The 23027-nt window shown below is 37.8% G+C and overlaps 1 protein-coding gene across 1 annotated transcript; it reads left to right on the forward strand.

Annotated features, from left to right (window-relative positions):
• The first annotated feature begins 479 nt into the window (after positions 1 to 479).
• LOC118829250 (40S ribosomal protein S26-like) lies at positions 480 to 827 on the forward strand. The gene has a single exon (XM_036736241.1). It carries the CDS (start codon positions 480 to 482, stop codon positions 825 to 827), a length of 348 nt encoding a protein of 115 aa, XP_036592136.1.
• The last annotated feature ends 22200 nt before the right edge of the window (positions 828 to 23027 follow it).

Here is a 23027-nt window from a genome sequence, read left to right on the forward strand (position 1 = left end):
TTAGTGATTTGCCCAGGATCACATGTCTAGTAAATGTTTGAGGTGGGATTTGAACCCACATCTTCTAATTCCAAGTCCACCACTCCATGCACTCCACTACATTGTTTCCTTACTATGCTTAATGCTTCTAATTGAATTCCTAGCTTGTAGTCTCTCTTCTCTCCAGTCCATCCTTCACTCAGTTGCCAAAATAATCTTTCTGAAGTGTGACTGAATATGTCACTCCCCTGCTCTTGGAAACTTTAATGGCTCCCAATTACCTCTTAGATAAAGTACAAACTCCACAGCTGGACATTTAAAGCCCTCTGACGCTGTCATTTGGGGAATGGTTGAACAAATGTATACGAATATATGTGTAAATGAATAAAATGTAATATTAATGTTCATAAGAAATGATAAATGTGAATATGAAGAATATAGAAAAGCATGGAAAATTTATATGAACTGTTTCAAAGTGTTTGAAAATGAAGCAATCCAAGATGGCCAAGAAGAGGAGGAACAACGGGCGCGCCAAGAAGGGCCGCGGCCACGTGCAGCCCATCCGTTGCACCAACTGTGCCCGCTGCGTGCCGAAGGACAAGGCCATCAAGAAATTTGTAATCCGCAACATCGTGGAAGCTGCAGCCGTCAGGGACAACTCCGAGGCCAGCGTCTTCGACTCCTATGTGCTGCCCAAACTGTATGTGAAACTACATTACTGTGTGAGCTGCGCGATCCACAGCAAGGTAGTGAGGAATCGCTCCCGTGAGGCTCGGAAGGATCGGACGCCCCCACCGCGATTCAGACCTGCAGGTGCTGCCCCCAGACCCCCTCCAAAGGCCATGTAAAGAGCTGTCCATCAACATTCCTGAACCGATCAGAGGAAAATAAAATGGTTGGTCTAACTTAAAAAAAAAGAAAAGAAAAGAAAAGAAAATGAAGCAAAAATGGAAATGAAGCAAAAAATCAAACCAGGTAAAATATATTTGTTCTTGTTGTTCAGTCATTCAGTAGTGCTCAACTCTACATGACCCTGTGGACCATATTGCCCATGGAGTTTTCTTGGCAAATGTACTAGAGTGATTTACAATTTCCATCTCCTGTGGAAAAATATACACACGATGATTAAGTGAGCGTAAATAGAAAGAATGATAACAAAAACCAAAACCCAATGGCATAATTATCATGATAAACTTGACCCAAAAGAAGCGAGATGAAACTCTATTTCCCTTCCTTCTCTGAAGAGATAGGAAGCTATGAATGTGAAACACTGACTATGTTAAACTTGATTCATGTTACCTTTCTTGATCTATTTTTTAAAATTTTGCTTTCTTTTTTTCCTGTAGGAGATTTTTCTCTGTATTGAACAGAGGAGAAGAAGATATTGGGACATGAATGTAATTTAAGAATAAAATCTACCAATTAAATTGTGTGTGTGTGTTTTGTCAGATCAGTGTTACATAAGTGTGTCAATGAATAAAAATCAGAAACCCTAAAGTTGACACGTCACTAGAACTGATCTGAAACACAAACAACTTACTTCTAATGAGGAAAAATTTTAATGGTATCCTCCCATTTAGCACTAGACAAAGCTCTTTTTTGTGCTAATACCTAACATGTTTGGGAAAAACCACATGACATTTGAATACAGAGACATATTGCAAATGATAAAAATGTTCTCAGACCTCTTACCTTATACCATTATTGTGCAGTCAAAAGTGCTTGATGAAAGGTGAAAATGATAGACCATGGAGAAAACCTACAGGGTTGTGGTACTGCTTCCATTACCCCAAATTAACTGCTTTCTGTTAGCAAAGGGGTCTTTCTTAGAGGCTCTGTGTTCTTATTGATAGACTGAAATCATCACTGGATTAAACCACTGGGTGATTATGCTTTGGGAAGGTAGTTGTTTCACTGATTTTGAAGAACAGGTAGAGAATACAGTGTGTTAGGAAAAGAAATTTTCTTGGTTTTCTACATAGCTTTTCTTGTTTTTTTTTCTATGTACATATATAGTTTTTCTATATTTCAGTGTTGCCAGAAGCTGAGCACATATATTTAGTGATGAATTTACTGACAACCTCACAAAGATAATACATATAAAAAGACTGTATATGTTACCAAGTAAAAACACCATGTGAAAATTATTATCTGTATATACCAAAAGTCTTAGAGCAGTTTTAAAATTTTAGGTTATTAAGGAACAGAACCTTATGTGTATATGGATGTATAACATATCTGCATATATACATATTTATGTCTACAAATATGCTTATATGTATACATATATATGTGTGTATTTCTTCCACAAATTGCTACTCTGATGCCTCATTATGGTGGATGTGACCCTGAATTCTCAAAATTTATTCCAAGGGAGTACGTTTCCTTGAACTTTCTAAGAAGCTAAAATGGTTTTCAGTATCAACTGAGCAACAATTTGAGAGGTTTTTAAGGAACTAACCTAGCCAATTATTGAGTGTTTTATCATCAGTAGTCTGTCCAGTTGGTTCAATTTAATTCAAGATTAATTAAGCACCTACTATATACTATATAACACATGAATCAAGTTTGACATAGTATTTCACATTCATAGTTTCCTACCTCTTCAAAAAAGAAAGGGAAGTAGAGTCTCATATCTCTTCTTTTGGGTCAAGCTTGATCATTATAATGATGGCATTGGGTTCTGGATTTTGTTATCATTCTTTTCTATTTACTTTCTATACTATATAATTCTGTGCTATCATTAACTATAGTGAAATCTAGATCTTCGCTGTCATAAGGAAACATTTCCATAGGTAATATCAAATAGGAAAATAGGATATAATCCAAAGATTATGTGTGTGTCTTTGGAATGTATTTTATCGTTCTCTTGATGGGGGGCTGGGAAAAGACCATGCACAAAATAAAGCTGAAAAGGAAGGGTCCTCAGGAGGTCCCTGGAATGGAAGTATGATATTTTGTGTAGTCAAAACCAAGCTGAGTTGCTGATGGGAAATGAAGACTTACTTGGAAAGTTCTGAAAATCTTGAGCCCTCTATGATAGAAGGCTTTAAGATGAATTCATTTCCTGCCCTCCAACCCTCTAATCAGAGGGAGAGGCCACTAAGGGAATTGACAAAGTGCTGAGTATCAACGCCTGAGTCAATCTGCATGGTGATGAGATTTCAGGTAATCAACTCAACCTAAGGGAGGCCTGATGTTTTATGTTTTGTGGAGTTGAATCAAGCAGAGCAGCTGACTGAAAAATGGAGCATTACTTGACTAACTGGCAAATGGTAACAGTTGGTGGTGAATTCTTTGGCTATGGCAACCTATAAAAAAGAACAAAAAAAATACAAAATGACCCTTAGTCCTTGATGTTCCCTTCTGCTTCTTCAATTATATGTGTAGAAAGTAGGGAAAAAAGGAAAATAGAAGGTACTAGTAATCACTGAGTTTTTAGACCATTTATAAACTTTAACTTGAAAGTGGGTACTATAAATGTCAGATCTTGGCCAACTGATCAACAAGTAAACATATTACTGGAATAACAGAATCCAATAAATCTTAATATTTTCCTTCTAAATAAAAAGAAAAAAATGAAGCTGTAACTACATGGTATGGTGATCCACAGCTTCTTGAGGAATAGAATAAAGGATTTATAAAAATTGACTTTACCATGCATCCAATGCTAATAGAGAACATCATTTCATGGAACATTTGGTCATCTTATGTTGCAGTGAACATGATACAGTGAACAGTATTTATAAGTTCACCATGAAAATTATTTTAGCTTATACATTAACATCTGCTACAGAAAATGAAGAGGTAGAGAAATTCTATCAAGAATTTAATAAGACTATCCAAATTAAACCAACATATACTTTGATACTTGGTGAGTTCAATGAGAATAGGTACAAATAGCAAATTATGGTGAAGATATATTGGAAAACATGGATCAAGAATAAGAAATAAAAAGCACCAAAAGCTTATAGACAACACAGAAACCTCACGCTTTGGTATTAATGATAAAGACTTTTTCATAATAGTAGGTACTGGAAATGATGGACACTAAATAACATCACAAAAAGAAAATTGATTATCTATTTACCAATGATTTGTTATTGATGTGAGAGTTTCTGTCTGTGTAGAGTCAGGCTACCAGCTCACAATAGGAAAGATAAAAAAAATCAAAAATCAAAAGAAAGAAAAAAGATATTATGCACAGCTGAAACACCTCAACTTAGACAAATTCAAATAATTATTGATAATGAAAATAGATAGCAGGTGAAGATAAGGACATTGACACCAATTGTAAGAATTTCATATAGAATTTTCACCATTAAATTGATTGCTATCATAATGACTCTAAACAAAAATAAAGTGATTTAGTTATTAAACAGTTGACTTACTGAGTAGTCAAAGACTATATCAGTTCAAAATATAACTTCATTTGTAATGTCTTACAGAGAAGGATGATAGACCATTCAGAACGTTATTACATAAAAAATAGAGAGAAACAGGAAGGTAAAAACTAATTTTTGAATCACTGAAGAGAAAAGGATATTAGTCACAAGTGGTTCAATTTTTACTGTTTGCAGAAGAAAAGATTTTAGGTTTTTTCTGCGCATTTGAACATTTCAGAATGTATTCGTTCATTCATGCCTGCTGTGCTCAAAGCAACATGGTGTAGTATATAGAGAGATTGCTATGGAATCAGAAAGTTCTGAATTCAAGATTAGACTCTGGTCCATCCTGAATAAGTCACAACCTCTCAGTGCCTTAAGCAATTCTCTAAGACTATAAATTGCAGAATACATGTCAACCTGCTTTGATAGAATGCATTTCCTCATTGAGAGTTCACTCTGTGAAATCATGAGTTCAATTCTTAAAAAAAAGCTCAAAGCCTTTTGTACCTGAGGAGGCACAAAAATATTTAATTCAAAGTCCCTAACCTAATAACCTGTTGCTAATTATAGTCTAGTACTGGGACTATCAAGCACATGGACACACAGAGAAAATGATATTCATTCACTCATTCATTCATGCAACATTTAATTAGCATTATGCTAGACATAGAGAAAATACAAAGATTAGATAATATGTAAACCTGGCTATCATCTAGTCTATTAGAGAGAAAATATACATTACATGATACATTCATGAGAAAAGCGCAAAACAAATGATGGTGCAGAATAGTGTAGCATATAAGCACAAAAGGGTTATAAAAATTCTCTGCCAGGTCAGAGAAAGGAGAGATTACTGATGACAAGGAGAATCAGTGAAGGCTTCTCAGAGGAGGCATCATCTCAGGTGGGCCTTAAAGGTTGAGTGAATGTTTATTCATTTGGTTTAATAATGGTTAATCCAACATGGGCAGATTTTCCCATCATACAAAGGAATATCTTGCATCTTTGCCTTGCGTGAAACAGTTGGTTGGTGGAAGAGGTATGGAGGAGGGGGTGATGAAAGAGGATATTGAAGACAAGTTTTGTCATTCTTGGAAATCTTAAATTGGTTCTGCAGAAATGCTACTGGAGGTCAGGAGACAGTTGATCCATTTGGATGAAAATGATCTGATGCTGTTTCATTTTGTTACCACAGATCCCTAATCGCTGGTCAGTAAGGTTCTCAAGGTTTCACTTGACCTGGTCAGGCTCCCAGTCATATCCTGACCCTCAGATATAATTGTTAGAGTTGAGAATCATCAGTTTGTGAACAGTATTAAATATCCTGGTTTCACCAAGTATCGTCTGTTAAGTATCACTTGCCAAGAGAGATCCTGTCCAAGGCATCAGTAGCTAACTGCCCCTAGCAACTCCAAAACACAAGTCATTGGTCTCACCCTCACATAAACCAATTAGCTTCACAGTGCTCCACAACCATTGATTAAGCCCTTGGCCATAGTCCTCCCCACTGTTATTATAAATAAGAACAAACAACGACAGCTATCACAAAGATGTACCATTCATCTTAAGAGGGAACAGGCAATACAATGTGCTTAGGTCAGTTCAAATTCATCATCAAAACTGAAAAGCTACTCAAAATACTTGCCTTTTTAGTGGATAGGAGGTGATAGATCTGGGTATATAGGCTTCAGATGGTAAGTACACCATGTCACCTATTACCTTTGTTCTTTACTGGTTAAGAAAAGAACTTGTCTACCCTGAGGACAGACAATATGCCTTTGCCTTTAGAGGGATGTTAAGCAGGGATGCATTGAGGGGAGAGAGCATTTGAGTAGAAGTCATCAGAAGATCCAGGGTCAGGTCCCAGCTTTGCTCCTATTAACAAATTTGATGAAATTTGTCAGATTGCTTGCTTTCCCTGTTGGGATCTCTGTTTGCTTCCTCTATGCAATGAGGGGGTTGGACTATATGACCTGTTTTCAAGATCATAGACTTCAAGCATTAAGGGCACTTTAAGGTAATTTAGTCCAAGTCCCTTGTTTTTGCAAATGAGTAAACTGAGGCCCAGAGAAGTGAAAGGACTTTCCCAAGGTCACTTGAGGAGTTAGTCACAAAGTTCAAAGGTTCATTTTAAGCTCTTATAATCTATGAATTTCATCATGCTGACTTTCAACATGCATCCCATATTTGAATATTGGATGCATTTCATAGATCATCAACTTAGATATAAAAGAGACTTCAGAGGCTATCTAGTACAATTCCTCCATTTTAAAAAGGAGGAAACTGAGGCAAAGAGAGGTTAAGTGAATTTTCAAGATTATAAAAGTACTTGGTGTCAGAGGTATGAATTGAACCAAAGTCCTCTGAAACCAAAATTAATATTCTTTGTACAGTACCACACTTCCTCCTCCTATTTATGCTGTACTTAAAAAAAAGGATAGTAGATCTGGAGAAGGTCAGTGAAGAACACCTAAAGTCATCAAGGGGACTGAAAAGATTATGGATGAAAGGCAATACAGTCAAAGTCAATGAAGTCATGAAGTATACACGCATAGAGTATATATTAATGTGTTGGCCTGTACTTAGCATAGTGCCTGGTATATGATAGATATTTAATAAATGTTTATTGTGAAGGGGTGGAGCCCAGGTGGCAGAGTAAAAGCAGGGACTTGCTTGAGCTCTCCCCCAAACCCCTCCAAATACCTATAAAAAATGACTCTAAACAAATTTTAGAGCTGCAGAACCCACAGAATGACAGAGTGAAACAAATTTCCAGCCCAAGACAACTTGGAAGGTCTAAGGGAAAGGTCTATTGCACCAGGCTAGGAGAGGAGCACAGTCCAATGTGAAATGTGGCACAGACAAGGCCAGAGCAGGTTTCAGGATGCTGAATCACTGGCAGCTGTGGCAGTTTACAGACTTCTCAACCCACAAACACCAAACTCAACTTAGAAGGTCAGTGGGAAAGGTCTGGAAGATCTGGGTGAGAGAGGAATATGGTCTAGTCCAAGCTCCAGGGTGGCAGCCATGGGGGTGGCTGCAGTAGTGGCAGCAGTGGTGGCAGTGGCGGCAGCAGCAGCAACTGCTTCCAGAACTCTCCCCCCACAGATGGTGGGGGGATCAAGCAGCTGATCAGAGGAGGATTGCAAGGATCTCTTTGCTGGCACTGAGGCAGGATTCTCTGGTTTTGCCCTGCTTGGATCTGGGTCAGCCCTGGGTGGAGGTCCAGGGGTGAAGAGGAGCACTGGCATGGTGGAGCTTCTGGCAGCTATGGAGAGGGAATCCTTCTCACAGTTCCAAGGCAGAAATGAGTGTTAGTGGTTACTCACAGACCAGAGCACATGCTAGGAAAGGAGTGAACATCTCTCTTTTGATCATACCTGCCTTGGAAGAACTGAAAATTTATAGGCCCCAGAAGTGTCTCTAAAAACAGCTGCACAAAACATTTGAAGCTTGGGACAGTATACCCCCCACACTGGAAGTAGAGTCCTACTTTAACAAAGAGTGAAAAAGTCAAGTATTTGGCTGGGAAAATGAGCAAACAGTGTAAAAACAAACTCAGACTATGGAAGTTTACTTTGGTCACAAAGAAGATCAAAACATACAACTAGAAGAAGTTAAAGTTCCTACATCAAAAGCCTCCAAGAAAAATGTGAATTGGTTGCGGACAATGGAAGAGCTCAAAAAGGATTTTAAAAATCAAGTAAGAGAAGTAGAGGAAAAATTGGGAAGAGAAATGAGAGTGATACAATAAAATCATGAAAAATGAGTCAACAGCTTTCTAAAGGAGGCCCAAAAAATACTGAAGAAAATAACACCTTAAAAAATAGACTAACCCAAATGACAAAAGGCCGATGAGGAGAAGAATGCCTTAAAAAGCAGAATTGGCCAAATGGAAAAGGAGGTCCAAAAGATCACTGAAGAAAATATTTCCTTAAAAATTAGAGTGGAGCAAATGGAAGCTAATGACTCTATGAGAACTCAAGAAATTATAAAACAGAACCAAAAGAAAGAAAAAATGGAAGACAATGTGAAATATCTCATTGGAAAAAACCACTGACCTGGAAAATAGATCCAGGAGAGATAATGTAAAAATTATTGGACTACCTGAAAGCCATGATCAAAAAAGCCCTAGACATCATCTTTCAAGAAATTATCAAGGAAAACTGCCCTGATATTCTAGAACCAGAGGGTAAAACAGAAATTGAAAGAATCCACTGATCACCTCTTGAAAAAGATCCCAAAAAGAAAATTCCTAGGAATATTGCAGCCAAATTCCAGAGTTCCCAGGTCAAGGAAAAAGTATTGCAAGCAGCCAGAAAAAATAATTCAAGTATTGTGGAAACATAATCAGGATAATACAAGATCTAGCAGCTTCTATATAAAGGGATCAAAGGGCTTGAAATATGATATTCCTGAGGTCAAAAAAGCTAGGATTAAAACCAAAAATCACCTACCCAGCAAAACTGAGCATAATACTCCAGGGCAAAGTATGAACTTCAGTAAAATAGAGACTTTAAAGCTTTCTCAATGAAAAGACCAGAGCTGAATAGAAAATTTGACTTTCAACTACAAGAATCAAGAGAAGCATGAAAAGGCAAACAGGAAAGAGGGACTTATTAAAGTCGAACCATTTTGTTTACATTCCTACATGGAAAGATGACATTTGTCACTCATAAATCTTCAGTATTAGGGCAGTTGAAAGGAATATATATATATATATATATATATATATATATATATATATATATATATATATATATATATATATATAGGGTGAGTTGAATATGAAGGAATGATATCTAAAAAAATAAATTAAGGGGTGAGAGAGGTATATATTGGGAGAAGGATAAAGGGAGAGATAGAATGAGGTAAATTATCTCACATAAAAGTGGCAAGAAAAAGCAATTTTATTGGATGGGAACAGGGTGCAAGTGAAAGGGAATGAGTGAATCTTGCTGTCATTGGATTTGATTTAAGGAGGGAATAACATACACACTCACTTGGGTACCTTATCCTACAGGAAAGTAGGGGAAAATGGGATGGGGAGGATAATAGAAGGGAGGGCAGATCAGGGGAGGAGGTAATCAAAAGCAAACACTTTTGAAAAGGGACAAGGTCAAGGGAGAAAATTGAATAAAGGGGGATAGGATAGGATGGAGGGAAAGATAGTCTTTCACAACATGACTGTTAAAGAAGTGTTTTGCATAATGATACATGTGTGGACTATGTTGAATTGCTTGCCTTCTCAAGGAGGGTGGGTATGGAAAGAAGAAAGGAGAGAATTTGGAATTCAAAGTTCTAAAAACAAATGCTCAAAAAAGATTTTTGCACGCAACTAGGAAATAAGATATACAGGCAATGGGGTATGGAAATCTATCTTGCCCTACAAGAAAGTGTTGGGGGGGGGAAGAAATGGGGGGTGATAGAAGGGAGGGCAGACTGAGGGGAGGGGTAATCAAAATGCATGCCATCTTGTGGTGGGGGGAGGGGAGAGATGTGGAGAAAATTTGGAGCTCAAAATCTTTGGAAATGAATGTTAAAAGCTAAAAATAAATTAATTAATAATAAAATAAAAATAATAAATTTTTTTTTCCTGACTGATCATATTCTAGAAAATTAGAATGGAGATTATTCCTTAAATCTTGAAGGAAGCAAATATGATAGGGCAGGGGATAGAAAGGAATGCATTTGCCAAACTTACAATGTAAGCTCCTTAAGAGTAGGAACTGGGCCACTTTTTAAATGCTTATATTCTGTAGCAACTAACACAGCATCTAGCATATGTTGTTGTTGTTCAGATCATGTTCAGCTCTATGTGACCCATGGATGTTGTCCATGGATTTTTCTTAGCAAAGATTTTGGACTGGTTTGCCAGTTCCTTCTCCAGTGTGTCCCCATTTTACAGTTGAGGAACTGAGGCAAATGGAGGTTAAGTGACTTGCCCAGGGTCACATAGCTAATGTGTCTGAGGCCAGATTTCAACTCAGGTCTTCCTGACTCCAGGCCCAGTGCTTTATCCACCGCACCATCTAACTGACCTGATCTAGCATACACTAAGTGCTTTATTAAATAAATAATGTTGAAGTGAATCAGGGTCTTGCCTTGCACTCTTACAATGCTTTACTGTTTTCAAAGCAGTGCTACATAAACTCACTTGATCCTTGGAGTGATCCTAGGATTAGTTTCTCTATTTATAGATGAGACAATCAAGTCTTACACAGAGTAAATGACTGGCTCAGGACTCCATATTTAATTAACAGCCCAACCTGGAGTAGAATTCAGTTGGCTGACCTTCTAGATCTTGGCTCTTTCCACTAAACTACATAGTTTCATGACCCAGAATGAAAATACAAATAGCTTCTTTAAAAAGTGTAGATAAATTAATGGCTGACAAAACCCTAATGGAAGAAAAGGAACTCAGATGTACAAAACTCCATTTCTGAGCTGTTAAGATAGAAATCAAGGAGAACAAACATTCCTTACCACAGTAAAACACAGCTGCCACTAGCAAAAACAGAACACTACGTTGAATGGAAAGTTAGCCTGACCCAGTATGGAAATGCTTATATTCTTCTGCTCTTAAAGACTCCAAATAGGATGCTTTAGTCAAGATTGTTAAAAAAGAAAGTCATGTGGAAGAGGAATTACACTTGTTTTGCTCAACTCCAAAGGACAGAATGAGAACCCATAGGTTGGAGGTGAGACACCTGCAGCTTCAAGGCCACATGTGGCCTTCTAGGTCCTTGAGTGTAGTCTTTTGACTGAGTCCAAATTTTACAGAACAAATCCTTTTATTAAGGGGATTTGTTCTGTGAAGTGGATCTAGAGGGTCACTTGTGGCCTTGAGGTCACAAGTTCCCCACCCCTGCCATAGGTGAAAATTACAAGGAGTCCATTTTTGGCTCAATATAAGGACAAACTCTATAATAATTTATGGTTCTATGACATAACATAAAAGGACATAGAATAAAAGTCAACATTGATTTTGGCATCTGGTATATATTCTGCAAAAGAAATGTGAAAGATCTTGCAAAGCCCCAAACTACTTCCCTCCTTGCAATGAAGCCATTCCTCCAATTGGCCACAAGTCCCTGTGGCCATATTATATTTCCAGTGGCAAAACTATAGAGTATGCAGGCATCTGAATGTGAGAAGACACAGGGCTAAAACCTAGCTCAAATATGTGGCTTGTTATTTCTTTCTCCAGGAATCAAAAAAGAGTCCTGCTTGATATCACTTGGGTATCAGTGAGACAGGAACTACTGTACAGGGCTATGAATCACTAGGCTGAATGGAAAGTTAGCCTGACCCAGTGTGGAAATGCTTATCTTCTTCTGCTCTTAAAGACTCCAAATATGCTTCCTTAGTCAAGATTGTTTAAAAAGTCATGTGGAAAAGGAGTTACACTTGTTTTGCTCAACCTCAAAGGACAGAATGAGAACCTATAGGTGAAGGTTGGGGAACCCTGATCTGAGAGTTGTTGGAAGAGAATTGAAATGAAAATAGAACCATGTTCATAGATAATAGATAACCAGATTCTAGTCCCATATTACATAAAACAGCTGCTCAGGGAGAGGGACAGATGTTGGTAAGTTTTTATTTTGAGTTTATCTATGCAGTGATATATGCCCATCTTCCTAGAAATACCAACTGCTTCATATGTCTAGAAGGCAGGAAACAGTCCTGTTAAACCACAGAGCATAAAAACCAAGTTGGCAGGGCATAGCACACAGAGCGTCATTTAGCAATATAACAAGCCTTTGTGGAGAAACACTCTCCTGGTGGGAGGGATAGTCTCGGGTTCCTGCATCTGCTGACTCTGGGCATAAAGGGAATGTTGCTTTTTCACTTTGGAAATGTCCAGTGCACAAGGGTCAGAAGAATGTTCAAAATTAGCAACATATCTACTTCTAGCAGCTGAGTTTAGGTTCTGGTCACACAGCTAGTAAGTGTCTGAGGCCATATTTGAACTCAGGAAGATTAGTCTTCCTGACTCCAGGCCCAACACTCAATCTACCATGCCACCTACCTGCCCTTTTGCAACTATATAAAAGTTGCTGTAATGACCTCAAAAGCACTACTTGGCATCTCTCATCATGATAATTGCTGACCTCTTTGATGTGTATAGGCAGGCTTTTCAGGGCCCTTATTAATGGAATCTTGCGGTTGTGTAGTATCCTTCTTCCAAGGATCTCCTAGTATATTGTGTACATTGTCTCACTTCTATAGTATCCCTAATTATGGTTGGCCAACAGATGATTTTACAAAGAGGGAAGAGAGAGATTAACTGATTTGCACTAAGGCATATCTGTAAACAGGTATGTAAACATAATCTATAAACAAACTGCAGATCTCTTTTTTTTCCCCAATCTAGTGCTTGGTCTACTAATCACTCTGATTTCTGTTATCTCTTAGTCTCTGGGGTGACCTTCACACTACCAACTACAGACAACAGTCACATGCAGGCATCTTAGTTGAAGCAATGAATCAGGAAGCTGAGGGTATGAACATCTTCTTATTGCTGGGGACTCCAGCAAAAATGATTTAATTTTTATTTTAAATCAGAGAAGTCAAAGCAATGAAAATGATGAGGAATTTGAACCAAGTGAGCTTTAAGATTCCTTCCTGCTTTTAAGATTTCATGTTGTTGTTCAGTAGGGTCCAAGTCTTTATGGCCCCATGGATGATAGCAAGCCATGCCCTTCTGTCTTCTACTATCTCTTGAAGTCTGTCCAAGTTCATGTTTGTCATTTCCATGGTACTATCTACCCATCTCATCCTCTGCTGTCGTCTTTCATGATTTCATGAGGTAATTCTTTTGACCACGAGAGACAGAAAAGATAGACAGTGCCCCAGTGGAAGATGGGCATTTTGAATCCCTGAGGATGTAGTCATTACTCAGATTTCCTGAAAACATCATCCAGGGGAAATGGATGACAGATTTTGAAATTCATCCTGGACATCAAGAAATTTCCAAAATTCCACTGTAGTTCTGGGGAGAATGGATAGCATTTATGGGAACCAAGAGGACCTTGGTTCAGATCCCACCAGTGAAGCTCCATGATCATTTAAATTCTCTGTGCTCAGTGACCTTATCCGTATGGAGGGCTTTATACCTGTTGGCCTTAAAGTTCTCTTCAAGATCTAAATTTGTGATATTATGATCCTATTAGTTTCTTCATATCCTTTGATTCTGGCTTAATTTTTTCTAGATGTTGGACTTCAATTATCTATTGTTCAGGATGGAAAGGGAGCATGAAGGTACATGTGCAAAGGAGAAAGAGAAAGATGACACTTTCAGGTATGAGCTGTCTTATTAAGGAGAGGTTCTGAAGCTTGAACCTTAGTCCATCTGTTAGTGGTCCAAGTCTGACAGGTTTTCTCAGAGAAGGGATCATAAATTCAAATGATAGAATCATATTTAGACCTCAGAGATCATCTGATTCAACTTCCCACATAATGCAAGAATTACTTTAATCTTCCAGACAAGTGGTTATTCAGGATATACTTGACCACTTCCAGTGGTAGGAGATCCATTTCTAGGTTACTTTTCTGAGCAGAAAAAGGTTTTACTTTTCTGTCCTTTATCTTAGTTATATTTTCCAATACTAGCAAAAAAGATATTGAGTGGATGCCGCAGTATACGATTCATCACACTGTCAATAGGGAGCCTGTCACAGGAAACAAAGCTTCTAACAGTGTCATTTTCAAATACAAAGGATAATGATCTCCCAGGACAGCCTGATATTATTTCTCAGTAGACTTGTAAAGATTAGCTTATATCTCCTTGAATCTTCTCAAAGAGAAGGCCATCACCTAGGCCTGTTGCTTCTATATTCTCTCCTATTAGATGCTGAACTCCTTGGGAACAAGGACTTTTTGCACTTTTTTGCATCCCCAGTTCTTAGCACATTTAGGTACTTAAATGCTTCTTGGCTTTGCTTCTACAGTGACCCCACAGGTATTCATCCTCTCCTTATAATTCTCACTGCTTCCAGCCTTGTAAACTTTCATGTGAACTATGACAAGACCTTCCTAATGGTACTTCTCACCTCTCATTTCTTCCTAATAATTCTTCTATCCTGTGCATTGAGGCCACATTAATCTGCTATAGGGTATAGTGCAGATCATATCACCACTGCCCTTTGATGGTTCACATAGTTAATAAAATCCCAAATCCTTTCTGTTGCGTTCAAGACTCATCACCATTTGGTCTTCCCAATCTTCTTCCCCATCATTTCTTTTAATTTGTCTTATCAGAGTCTGGATTCCTCTGATCAGGTTGCCGCCAGTGGGAAACAAAACATCTCAATGAGGGTGTTTCTGGCATGGAGGAAGCTAAATTTAGCATTAGAGTTTTCTCAGATGATGAAGATATCCCTTTGCTTCTGTATCCCCAGACAGACATAGGGAGTATAACTTCCAAATAGCATAAACAGAGGTCATCTCCCCACCTTCCACTTAGGAAGCTAATTGAGTTAAATGTACTCCTTAGAGGGATATGAGATCCCATAACTTCATCTGCCAACCCTCCTGATACCATCAAGGGTCATGTCAGTAGGCTGAATCTGAGATCACACTTTACACTTGCTCTCAATATACCTTAGCAGAATAGCAGTGGTTCAGTTTTAAAAACTACCCCTAGCCTCTATCTGTGGGGCTTGTATTTAATATAAGGGAGAGGGACTGGGCCTGTGGTTTTATTGCTATAGAGAACTCTCTGATAAGAAACTTCCCCTTTCCAGTGCAGGTAGGCAGCTTCTCCACAACCTATAGTCTTAGAGAGTTGCCTAGAACCCTGAGAGATTAAATTATTTGCCCAGGACCTCATAGTCAGCATATGTAAGAGGCAAGACTTGAACCCAGATCTTTCTAGCTTTTACACTAAACTCTGTATCCATTACTCCAAGAAGCCTTTTTAGTGCTACCACCCCTCCCCCAACTAAAGCAGAATCCTCCCTGAAAGTGTTCATTGTCATGTTTCTATATTGAGCCAATCATTTAGCCTCTCTGAGTCTCAGTTCCCTCATCTGTAAAACTGGAGATTTGCATTAAGCGGCCTCTGAGGTCCCTTCTAGGACTAGATCTGTGATCCTCTGATCCTTGGGCTTGCATGCTACTCACTACTTCCACACTGTCCCTGGGTATGATTGATTGTGTTAACTAGACCTGATCTGAAAATTTGACTTTCTCTTTGACCTGAATGCATCCAATATTTTCTTGCCTCTGACCTTTTGCTTATGCTATTCCTTCTACCTGAAATTCTCCTCCCTCCACCCCAACTGCAGTTTGTTGAAACTATACATCTTTCAGGGTTCAAGTTAAGTTTCACTTTCTCCATGAAAAACTCCAGCTATTAGTAGACAATATTTCAAGTTCAAAATGGATAAAACAGAATCAAAGGCAGAATAGTAGATCATTCAAGAAGCAGTCAAACTGAAAAAAAGGTTGGATCAAAAGCAGGAAGTCCTAGTCCTTCCTGAAAAGGTGTGAAGTGCATGTAGTCCACGGTCCACGAAGAAGGAAGATGTATCTTCCCTAGGAATCCTGGGACTCAGGAGGGAAAAGCTTGTGCTGTGAACTTTCTAGGAATAGCCCCATCAAGGATTTCAGGAAGGGGGTGTACTTATAAATGTTTAACAGACTGGTCTCTGGAAAGAGAAAAAAAAAGTATGCGTGCAGGACACACTTTTAAGTTTAATTTGCATTATTCATATTTTCTTCATCACTCTCAAGTCTAGAAAATCAACAGAAAAATAAATCCAGCCCTGATTTGTAGCATTTGCTTAATAAATGCTTCTTCTCTCCCTCTGTCATTCTATGCCTTAATGGATGCCTTTCCATGCCTTCTAATACTGAAGTAGGAGCCTCTGTACCTACCCTTGCCCCACTGTGAGCTGATCATACTTTCTGGGGCATCTATACCATGAAAGGTTTCTTCCTCCTCTGAATTTCTATAGAATTTTATTTAATTTGTCTAATTCCACCTTGTACTGTACCTATTTCTTGTATATTTCTAATCTTTCCTCCTAGAATATATCTGACTTGATTTCAGAAAAGCCTGGAAAGACTTATATGAACTGATGCAAAGTAAAGTGAACAGAACCAAGAGAACGCTGTACACAATAACAGCAACATTTGTGATAAACTATGACTTAGCTCTTCTCAGTAATACAATGATTTAAGACAGTTCCAAGACTCATGATGGAAAATGCTATCCATGTCTAGAGAAAGAACTATGGAGTCTGAATGCAGATATAAGCATATCATTTTCAGTTTCTTTATTTTATGTGTGTGTTTTTCCCTTTTCAAACTGTAAATTTTTTTGCAAACTTTCTTCTTTCAGAACATGGCTAATGCAGAAATTGGTTTTTCATGATTGCACATATATAACCTATATCAAATTGCTTACTGTTTTAGGGAGGGGCAAGGAAGAGAGGGAGGGAGAAAATTTATAACTTAAAATTGTATTTAAAAATGAATATTAGAATATATCTGCCTTAAGGACAAGGGTGGATGATATCCACATTATCTTTGTCTCCCCTACACATTCTAACACAAATACTGGGTATTCAGTAAACATTTTTTGAGTGAGTTTTCAATTAAGAGGAGAAAATATCTTTCAACTAGACTGAATAGTGAATGAGGAAAAAAAATCTTAATGAAATGTAAATGCTATTTTTTGAATGAGCAGGACAAGCCATAGGACATAACAAGAGATCATGCATAGAGCCCACCTAAAGTTTAGGTATGCTATTCAGACCTGGCTACCTAGGGATCTCCTCCTGGGATGGACCCAATCTATACTTCCTCGAAACCAGTTCACAGTGGGAGCTCCAGGGCAGCCTATCTTCCTTTGGCAACCTATTTCAAAACTATGTCTGGTTTGAGAGATGAGGAGGTGGGGGGAAGGAGCAGAGGTGGAGTTGATTCTGATTGTCAAGTAGAAGAACAAAATTTTCCAAATGGAAAAAAGATGTGAATTTTAGAGTGTTAGATCATTCTGTGATGGGTTTTGGTTTACTATGGTGCAAAGGAAAAATGTTAGCTTAGGAATCAAAGAATCTAAGTTCAAATCCTAGTTCTTTTCCTTATTTCCACAGATTCTTCATCTGTAAAATAAAAGAATTGGGCTAGACCAACTTCTCCAAAGTAGGAAGTTTGCACATCCATCAGGATGTAGGAAAAATTTTTTAATTTTCTATTTCTACTTATTTAATCTAAAATAAGAATGAAATTATCAATATTTAAAATACAAATTGACTTCATTCTTTTCCAGTGTGTAATCTCTTATTTGCCCTTCCACCTACCACTGAAGACAATTTGTTTTAGGAGGAAAACAAGCCTGGTAGGGTGAATTATTTTTAATGTAATTACCATTAATTTTAATGGGAAAATTTTTATGCATTCTTGGATACCAAGATCAACACTCATGCAACACCATTTGTTGTTTACATAACTGAAACATTAATGCAAGAGAGAGGCAGAGACATACAAAGAGAGATAAAGTGACAAAGACAGAGGCAGAACAGAGAGAAGCAACACCAAAGACAAAAGAAATCAATAAAAACAATGCAGATGATGTCATACTTAGGGAGCAAGTTGACATCCTATAGAAAAGCAGGAAGAAGGAATGAGGAAGACAGTAAGGAGAGTCACTGAAACACTTTGTTCATTTATGGGGCATGACACTAGAGATACTATAAACTTGAAAGCCATATGGCTTCAGAGAAGAACTTTAATATGAGTTGGACCAACTATACAGCTTCAAAGATGAGAGTGTAATGGCTTTCATATTGGTACTCAAATGCTAGAGGAGGATGCAATGCAAATATGTTCTAGCAAATTAAAAGAAAAAACCCTCAAGAGCCTACATATGGGTATTAAATGAAATTCTACGTAAAATGGAATTCTTATAATAGATGGGTGCATTTTGGAGCATTATTGTATTTCTATATATTGTGGTTGATCATGGACAAGTAAACAAACAGAAATTGGCAAAGGTGACATCTTTCTTATTTCTTGTATGATCTCTTTGGCAGACACATTAAGAGATTAAAAACTATGGTGATCTAATAAGATATGATAAGAAGTAGGATCCCCAAATGACAACATCAATAAGATTATTTGAAATGTTAATTTATATCTTCTATCATTAATGATGTGCCTTCAAAAATTAGTAATGAATATGAAGACATCATAACATTTTAAAGCTAAGCTTTTGTTATAGATCTGTGCCACCTATAAAACCTTTCATATCTGTACAATTGGAAATAGAACTTTCTTTGATTTAAACATCTTCCAAATAAAAACTTTCAATGGATTTTGATCACATTTGTTAAAAATATAAAAATGAGGAGGCAAAGCCAAGATGATGGCTGGAAAGCAGGGACTTGCTTAAGCTCCACTCAGGTCCCTACAAACACTGATAAAAAATGGCTCTGAACAAATTCTAGAACTGCAGAACCCACAAAATAGCAAAGGCTCCAGCCCAGGACAGTTTGGATGGTTGCTGGGAAGGGTCTATTGCACAGAGCTGGGAGTAGAGTGGAGCACAGTCCAGTGTGGGCCACATCAGGACCAACCAGACTGGGAGCCGGGTGGAACAGGCATAGTGCCCTGAATCAGTGAGCTGTGGCAATTACCAGACTTCTCAACCCACAAATGCCAAAGACAACAGAGAAGGTTAGTGAGAAAAGCTGCTGGGACAGAGTGAAAGGAGTTCACTGTGGGCCACGACCCCAGGGGTGGTGGAGGTGGTGCAGCTCTGAAGCTGCTTCCAGACCGACAGCTGCAGTTGCTTACGGCCACAGGCACACCTGGTAGGAGGAATTAAGTGGCAGATCAGAGCAGGAGTGCTCTGCTTTGCCCTGCCTGGATCTGGGCTGCAATCCAATCCTGGTTGGCGGTTCTTGGGGGAGAAGGAGCACTGTGTGGCAGAGCATGCTGTGTAGAAGTAGCTCTGAAAATAGCAGCACAGGCCCTCGAGCCTGGGACAAAGTACTCTTTACAAGCAGTCGTACCCTGACAAAAAGCTCAAGGGTCAAGTAGTTGTCTGGCAACATGAACAGGCAGCAAAACCGGTCTCAGATTCAGACTCAGACTTTGGAATCTTTTTTTGATGACAAAGAAGACCAAAACATACAGCCAGAAGAAGTCAACAAAGTCAAAGAGCCTATATCAAAAGACTCCAAGAAAAATATGAACTGGTCTCAAGGCATGGAAGAGCTCAAAAAGGATCTGGAAAAGCAAGTAAGAGAAGTAGAGGAAAAATTGGGAAGAGAAATGAGAATGATGCAAGAAAACCATGAAAAACAAATCAATGACTTGCTAAAGGAGACCCAAAAATACTGAAGAAAATAACACCTTAAAAAATAAACTAACTCAAATGGAAAAAGAGTTCCCAAAAGCCAATGAGGAGAAGAATGCCTTGAAAGGCAGAATTAGCCAAATGGAAAAGGAGGTCCAAAAGACTACTGAAGAAAATACTACCTTAAAAATTAGACTGGAGTGAGTGGAAGCTAGTGACTTTATGAGAAATCAAGATATTGTAAAACAGAACCAAAGGAATGAAAAAATGGAAAACAATGTGAAATATCTCATTGGAAAAACCACTGACCTGGAAAATAGATCCAGGAGAGATAATGTAAAAATTACTGGACTACCTGAAAGTCATGATCAAAAAAGAGCCTAGATATCATCTGTCAAGAAATTATCAAGAACTGCCCTGATATTCTAGAGCCAGGGGGTAAAATAGAAATTGAAAGAATCCAATGATCACCTCCTCAAAAAGATCCCAAAAGAAAACTCCTAGGAATATTGTTGCCAAATTGCAGAGCTCCCATATCAAGGAGAAAATATTGCAAGCAGTCAGAAAGAAACAATTTGAGTAGTGTGGAAACAAAATCAGAATAACACAAGATCTAGCAGCTTCTACATTAAGGGATCGAAGGGCTGGGGGAATATGATATTCTGGAGGTCAATGGAGCTAGGATTAAAACCAAGAATAACCTATGCAACAGAACTGAGTATAATGCCCCAAGGAAAAATATGAGTTTTCAGTAAAATAGAGGACTTTCAAGCTTTATCAGTGAAAAGACCAGAGCTGAATAGAAAATTTGACTTTCAAACACAAGAATCAAGAGAAGCATGAAAAGGTAATCAAGAAAAACAACAAGAAAAAGAAATTGCAAGGGACTTACTAAAGTTGAACTGTTTTGTTTACATGCCTACATGGAAAGATGATGTGTATGATCCATGAGACCTCAGTATTAGGGTAACTGAAGGCAATATACATATATATATATATATATGTATATACATATATACATATATGTGTGTGTGTGTGTGTATGTAGACAGAGGGTACAGGGTGAGTTGAATATGAAGGATGATATCTAAAAAAATAAAATCAAATTAAGGGATGAGACAGGAATATACTGAGAGAGGGAGAAAGGGAGAGATAGAATGGGGTAAATTATCTCACATAAAAGTGGCAAGAAAAAGGAGTTCTGTAGGAAGAGAAGAGAAGGCAGGTGAGGGGGAATGGGTGAATCTTGCTCTCATTGCATTTGACTTGAGGAGGGAATAGCATACACACTGAATTGGGTGTCTTACCCCACAGGAAAGAAGGAGGAATAGGATAAAAAGGGGGGGCAATAGAGGGGATGGCAGATAGGGGGAGGAGGTAATCAAAAGCAAACACTTTTGAAAAGGGACAGGGCAAGGGAGACAATTGAATAAAGGGGGACTGAATAGGAGGGAGCAGAATATAGTCTTTCACAACATGAGTATTGTGGAAGGGTTTTACATAATGATTCACGTGTTGCCTATGTTGAATTGCTTGCCTTCTTAGGGAGGGTGGGTGGGGAGGAAAGAGGGGAGAGAATTTGGAACTCAAAGTTTTAAAAGCAGATGTTCAAAAAAAAGTTGTTTTTGCATGCAACTGGGAAATAAGATATACAGGCAATGGGGCATAGAAATCTATCTTGCCCTACAAGAAAGTAAGGGAAATGGGGATGGGTGGGAGTGGGGTGACAGAAGGGAGGGCTGACTTGGGAACAGGACAATCAGAATATATGCCATCTTGGACTGGGGGGGGGTAGAAATGGGGAGAAAACTTGTAATTCAAAATGTTTTGGAAATCAATGCTGAAAACTAAAAAATTAAATAAATAATAAGAAAGATTAAAAAAATATAAAAATGAAACAACTTCCAATTACTTTTCACTAATGAATGCCTGACAGAAGGAAAAAATGGAAATTTATTACCTCCGTTTCAATAAAAATCATTACATAATTAAGAGATGGAATTTAAGCATGACTATCATGATTTAATAAACATAGCCAATTATGTCCTTCTTCTTCCATTTGTATCTACATATCTATTTGAAGCCCCAATAGTGCTAAAGGCAGGATTTGAAGCCAGATGTTCTTCAATAAGTCAAGAATATTTATTAAGATTCTATGGACAGATCCTGTGCTACATGCTATGAATTCAGGTACAAAGTGTGATGCAATATCCTCTCATAAGTAGCTTGTATGAGTAAATGAGTAATGAAGAAAAAAGTACATATAAAAGTATATACAGAATAAATATAAAGTTAGTAAATGAAAGTATATATGCTAAGCATATATACTAAGTATATATGTGTGTATATAATCAAATGAGATAACATTTGTAAAGCACTTAGCACAGTGCCCAGCATATGGTAAATACTATATAAATGCTACTTATTTGTTATCATTATTACATAAATTTATATAAAATAAATATAAAGTTAAATACAAATATATCATATGCATTAGATATAATTTATATTATGTGTTATGCATTATACATATCATATACATTTTAGGTATGTGCATTAAATGCAAAGTTGTTTGGGAAGATGGGCACTAGTGGTTGGGAAGATTAAGGGAGGCTTCATATAGAAGATGGTCCTTGAATTGTGTCTTAAAGGAAAAGAGGGATTCTATGAAGGAGAGGTTAAGGAAGGAGTGCATTCCAGGCATGGGGTCTTGTACAAGAGCCTTTGCAAATAGAACAGTGTTCTGTGTGAGGAACAAAGAGAAGGCCTTTATGCTACCCATTAGGTTATGATGTATATATATATATATATTCATATATATATATGAAAAAAAGAGTCTATGACATCTAATTTCCCATGATACAATTGAAAGGAAATACATTCAGCTAGTATTTTTTTATTTCTGCCTAAACACAAGACATTAAAAGAAAATAGTTGATGATATTTTGTGGAATCAAAAACATTACCGTATTCAAGTACTCCTATCCAGGGGCCCTCTGACTTTAGAACATGGCCACTCACAGTCTGGAAGTTTATGATTTTTGGAATAGATTTTAGATTATGTCTGGAAGAGACATTGCTTCAGCCACACAACCCTAAAACTTAAGAGGCCATGCACAACTGAAAAGCCGTATTGCATTGTTTGTCCCATTATTGTCCCACCATGACCTCCATTTAGGCTGCTTATTAGTAAGCTGTTCCTTGTCTAGAGTCCTGACGTTCAAGGGTACTTTTTGCCTAAGCTTCAAATCAACTTGTGAACTGGGTTTAGAAGAAAGTACCACCACTGAGAAAATAGCATCTGTCAGGGACATAATTATGAAAGGCTAGCAACCTAGTCTCCTTCCT

The sequence above is a fragment of the Trichosurus vulpecula genome, chromosome 8 (assembly GCF_011100635.1).
Source record: "Trichosurus vulpecula isolate mTriVul1 chromosome 8, mTriVul1.pri, whole genome shotgun sequence".
Lineage (NCBI taxonomy): Eukaryota > Metazoa > Chordata > Mammalia > Diprotodontia > Phalangeridae > Trichosurus > Trichosurus vulpecula.

Coding starts and splice junctions, on each gene's coding strand:
- LOC118829250 (XM_036736241.1), top strand. CDS start 480: ATGGCCAAGAAGAGGAGGAACAACGGGCGCGCCAAGAAGGGCCGCGGC.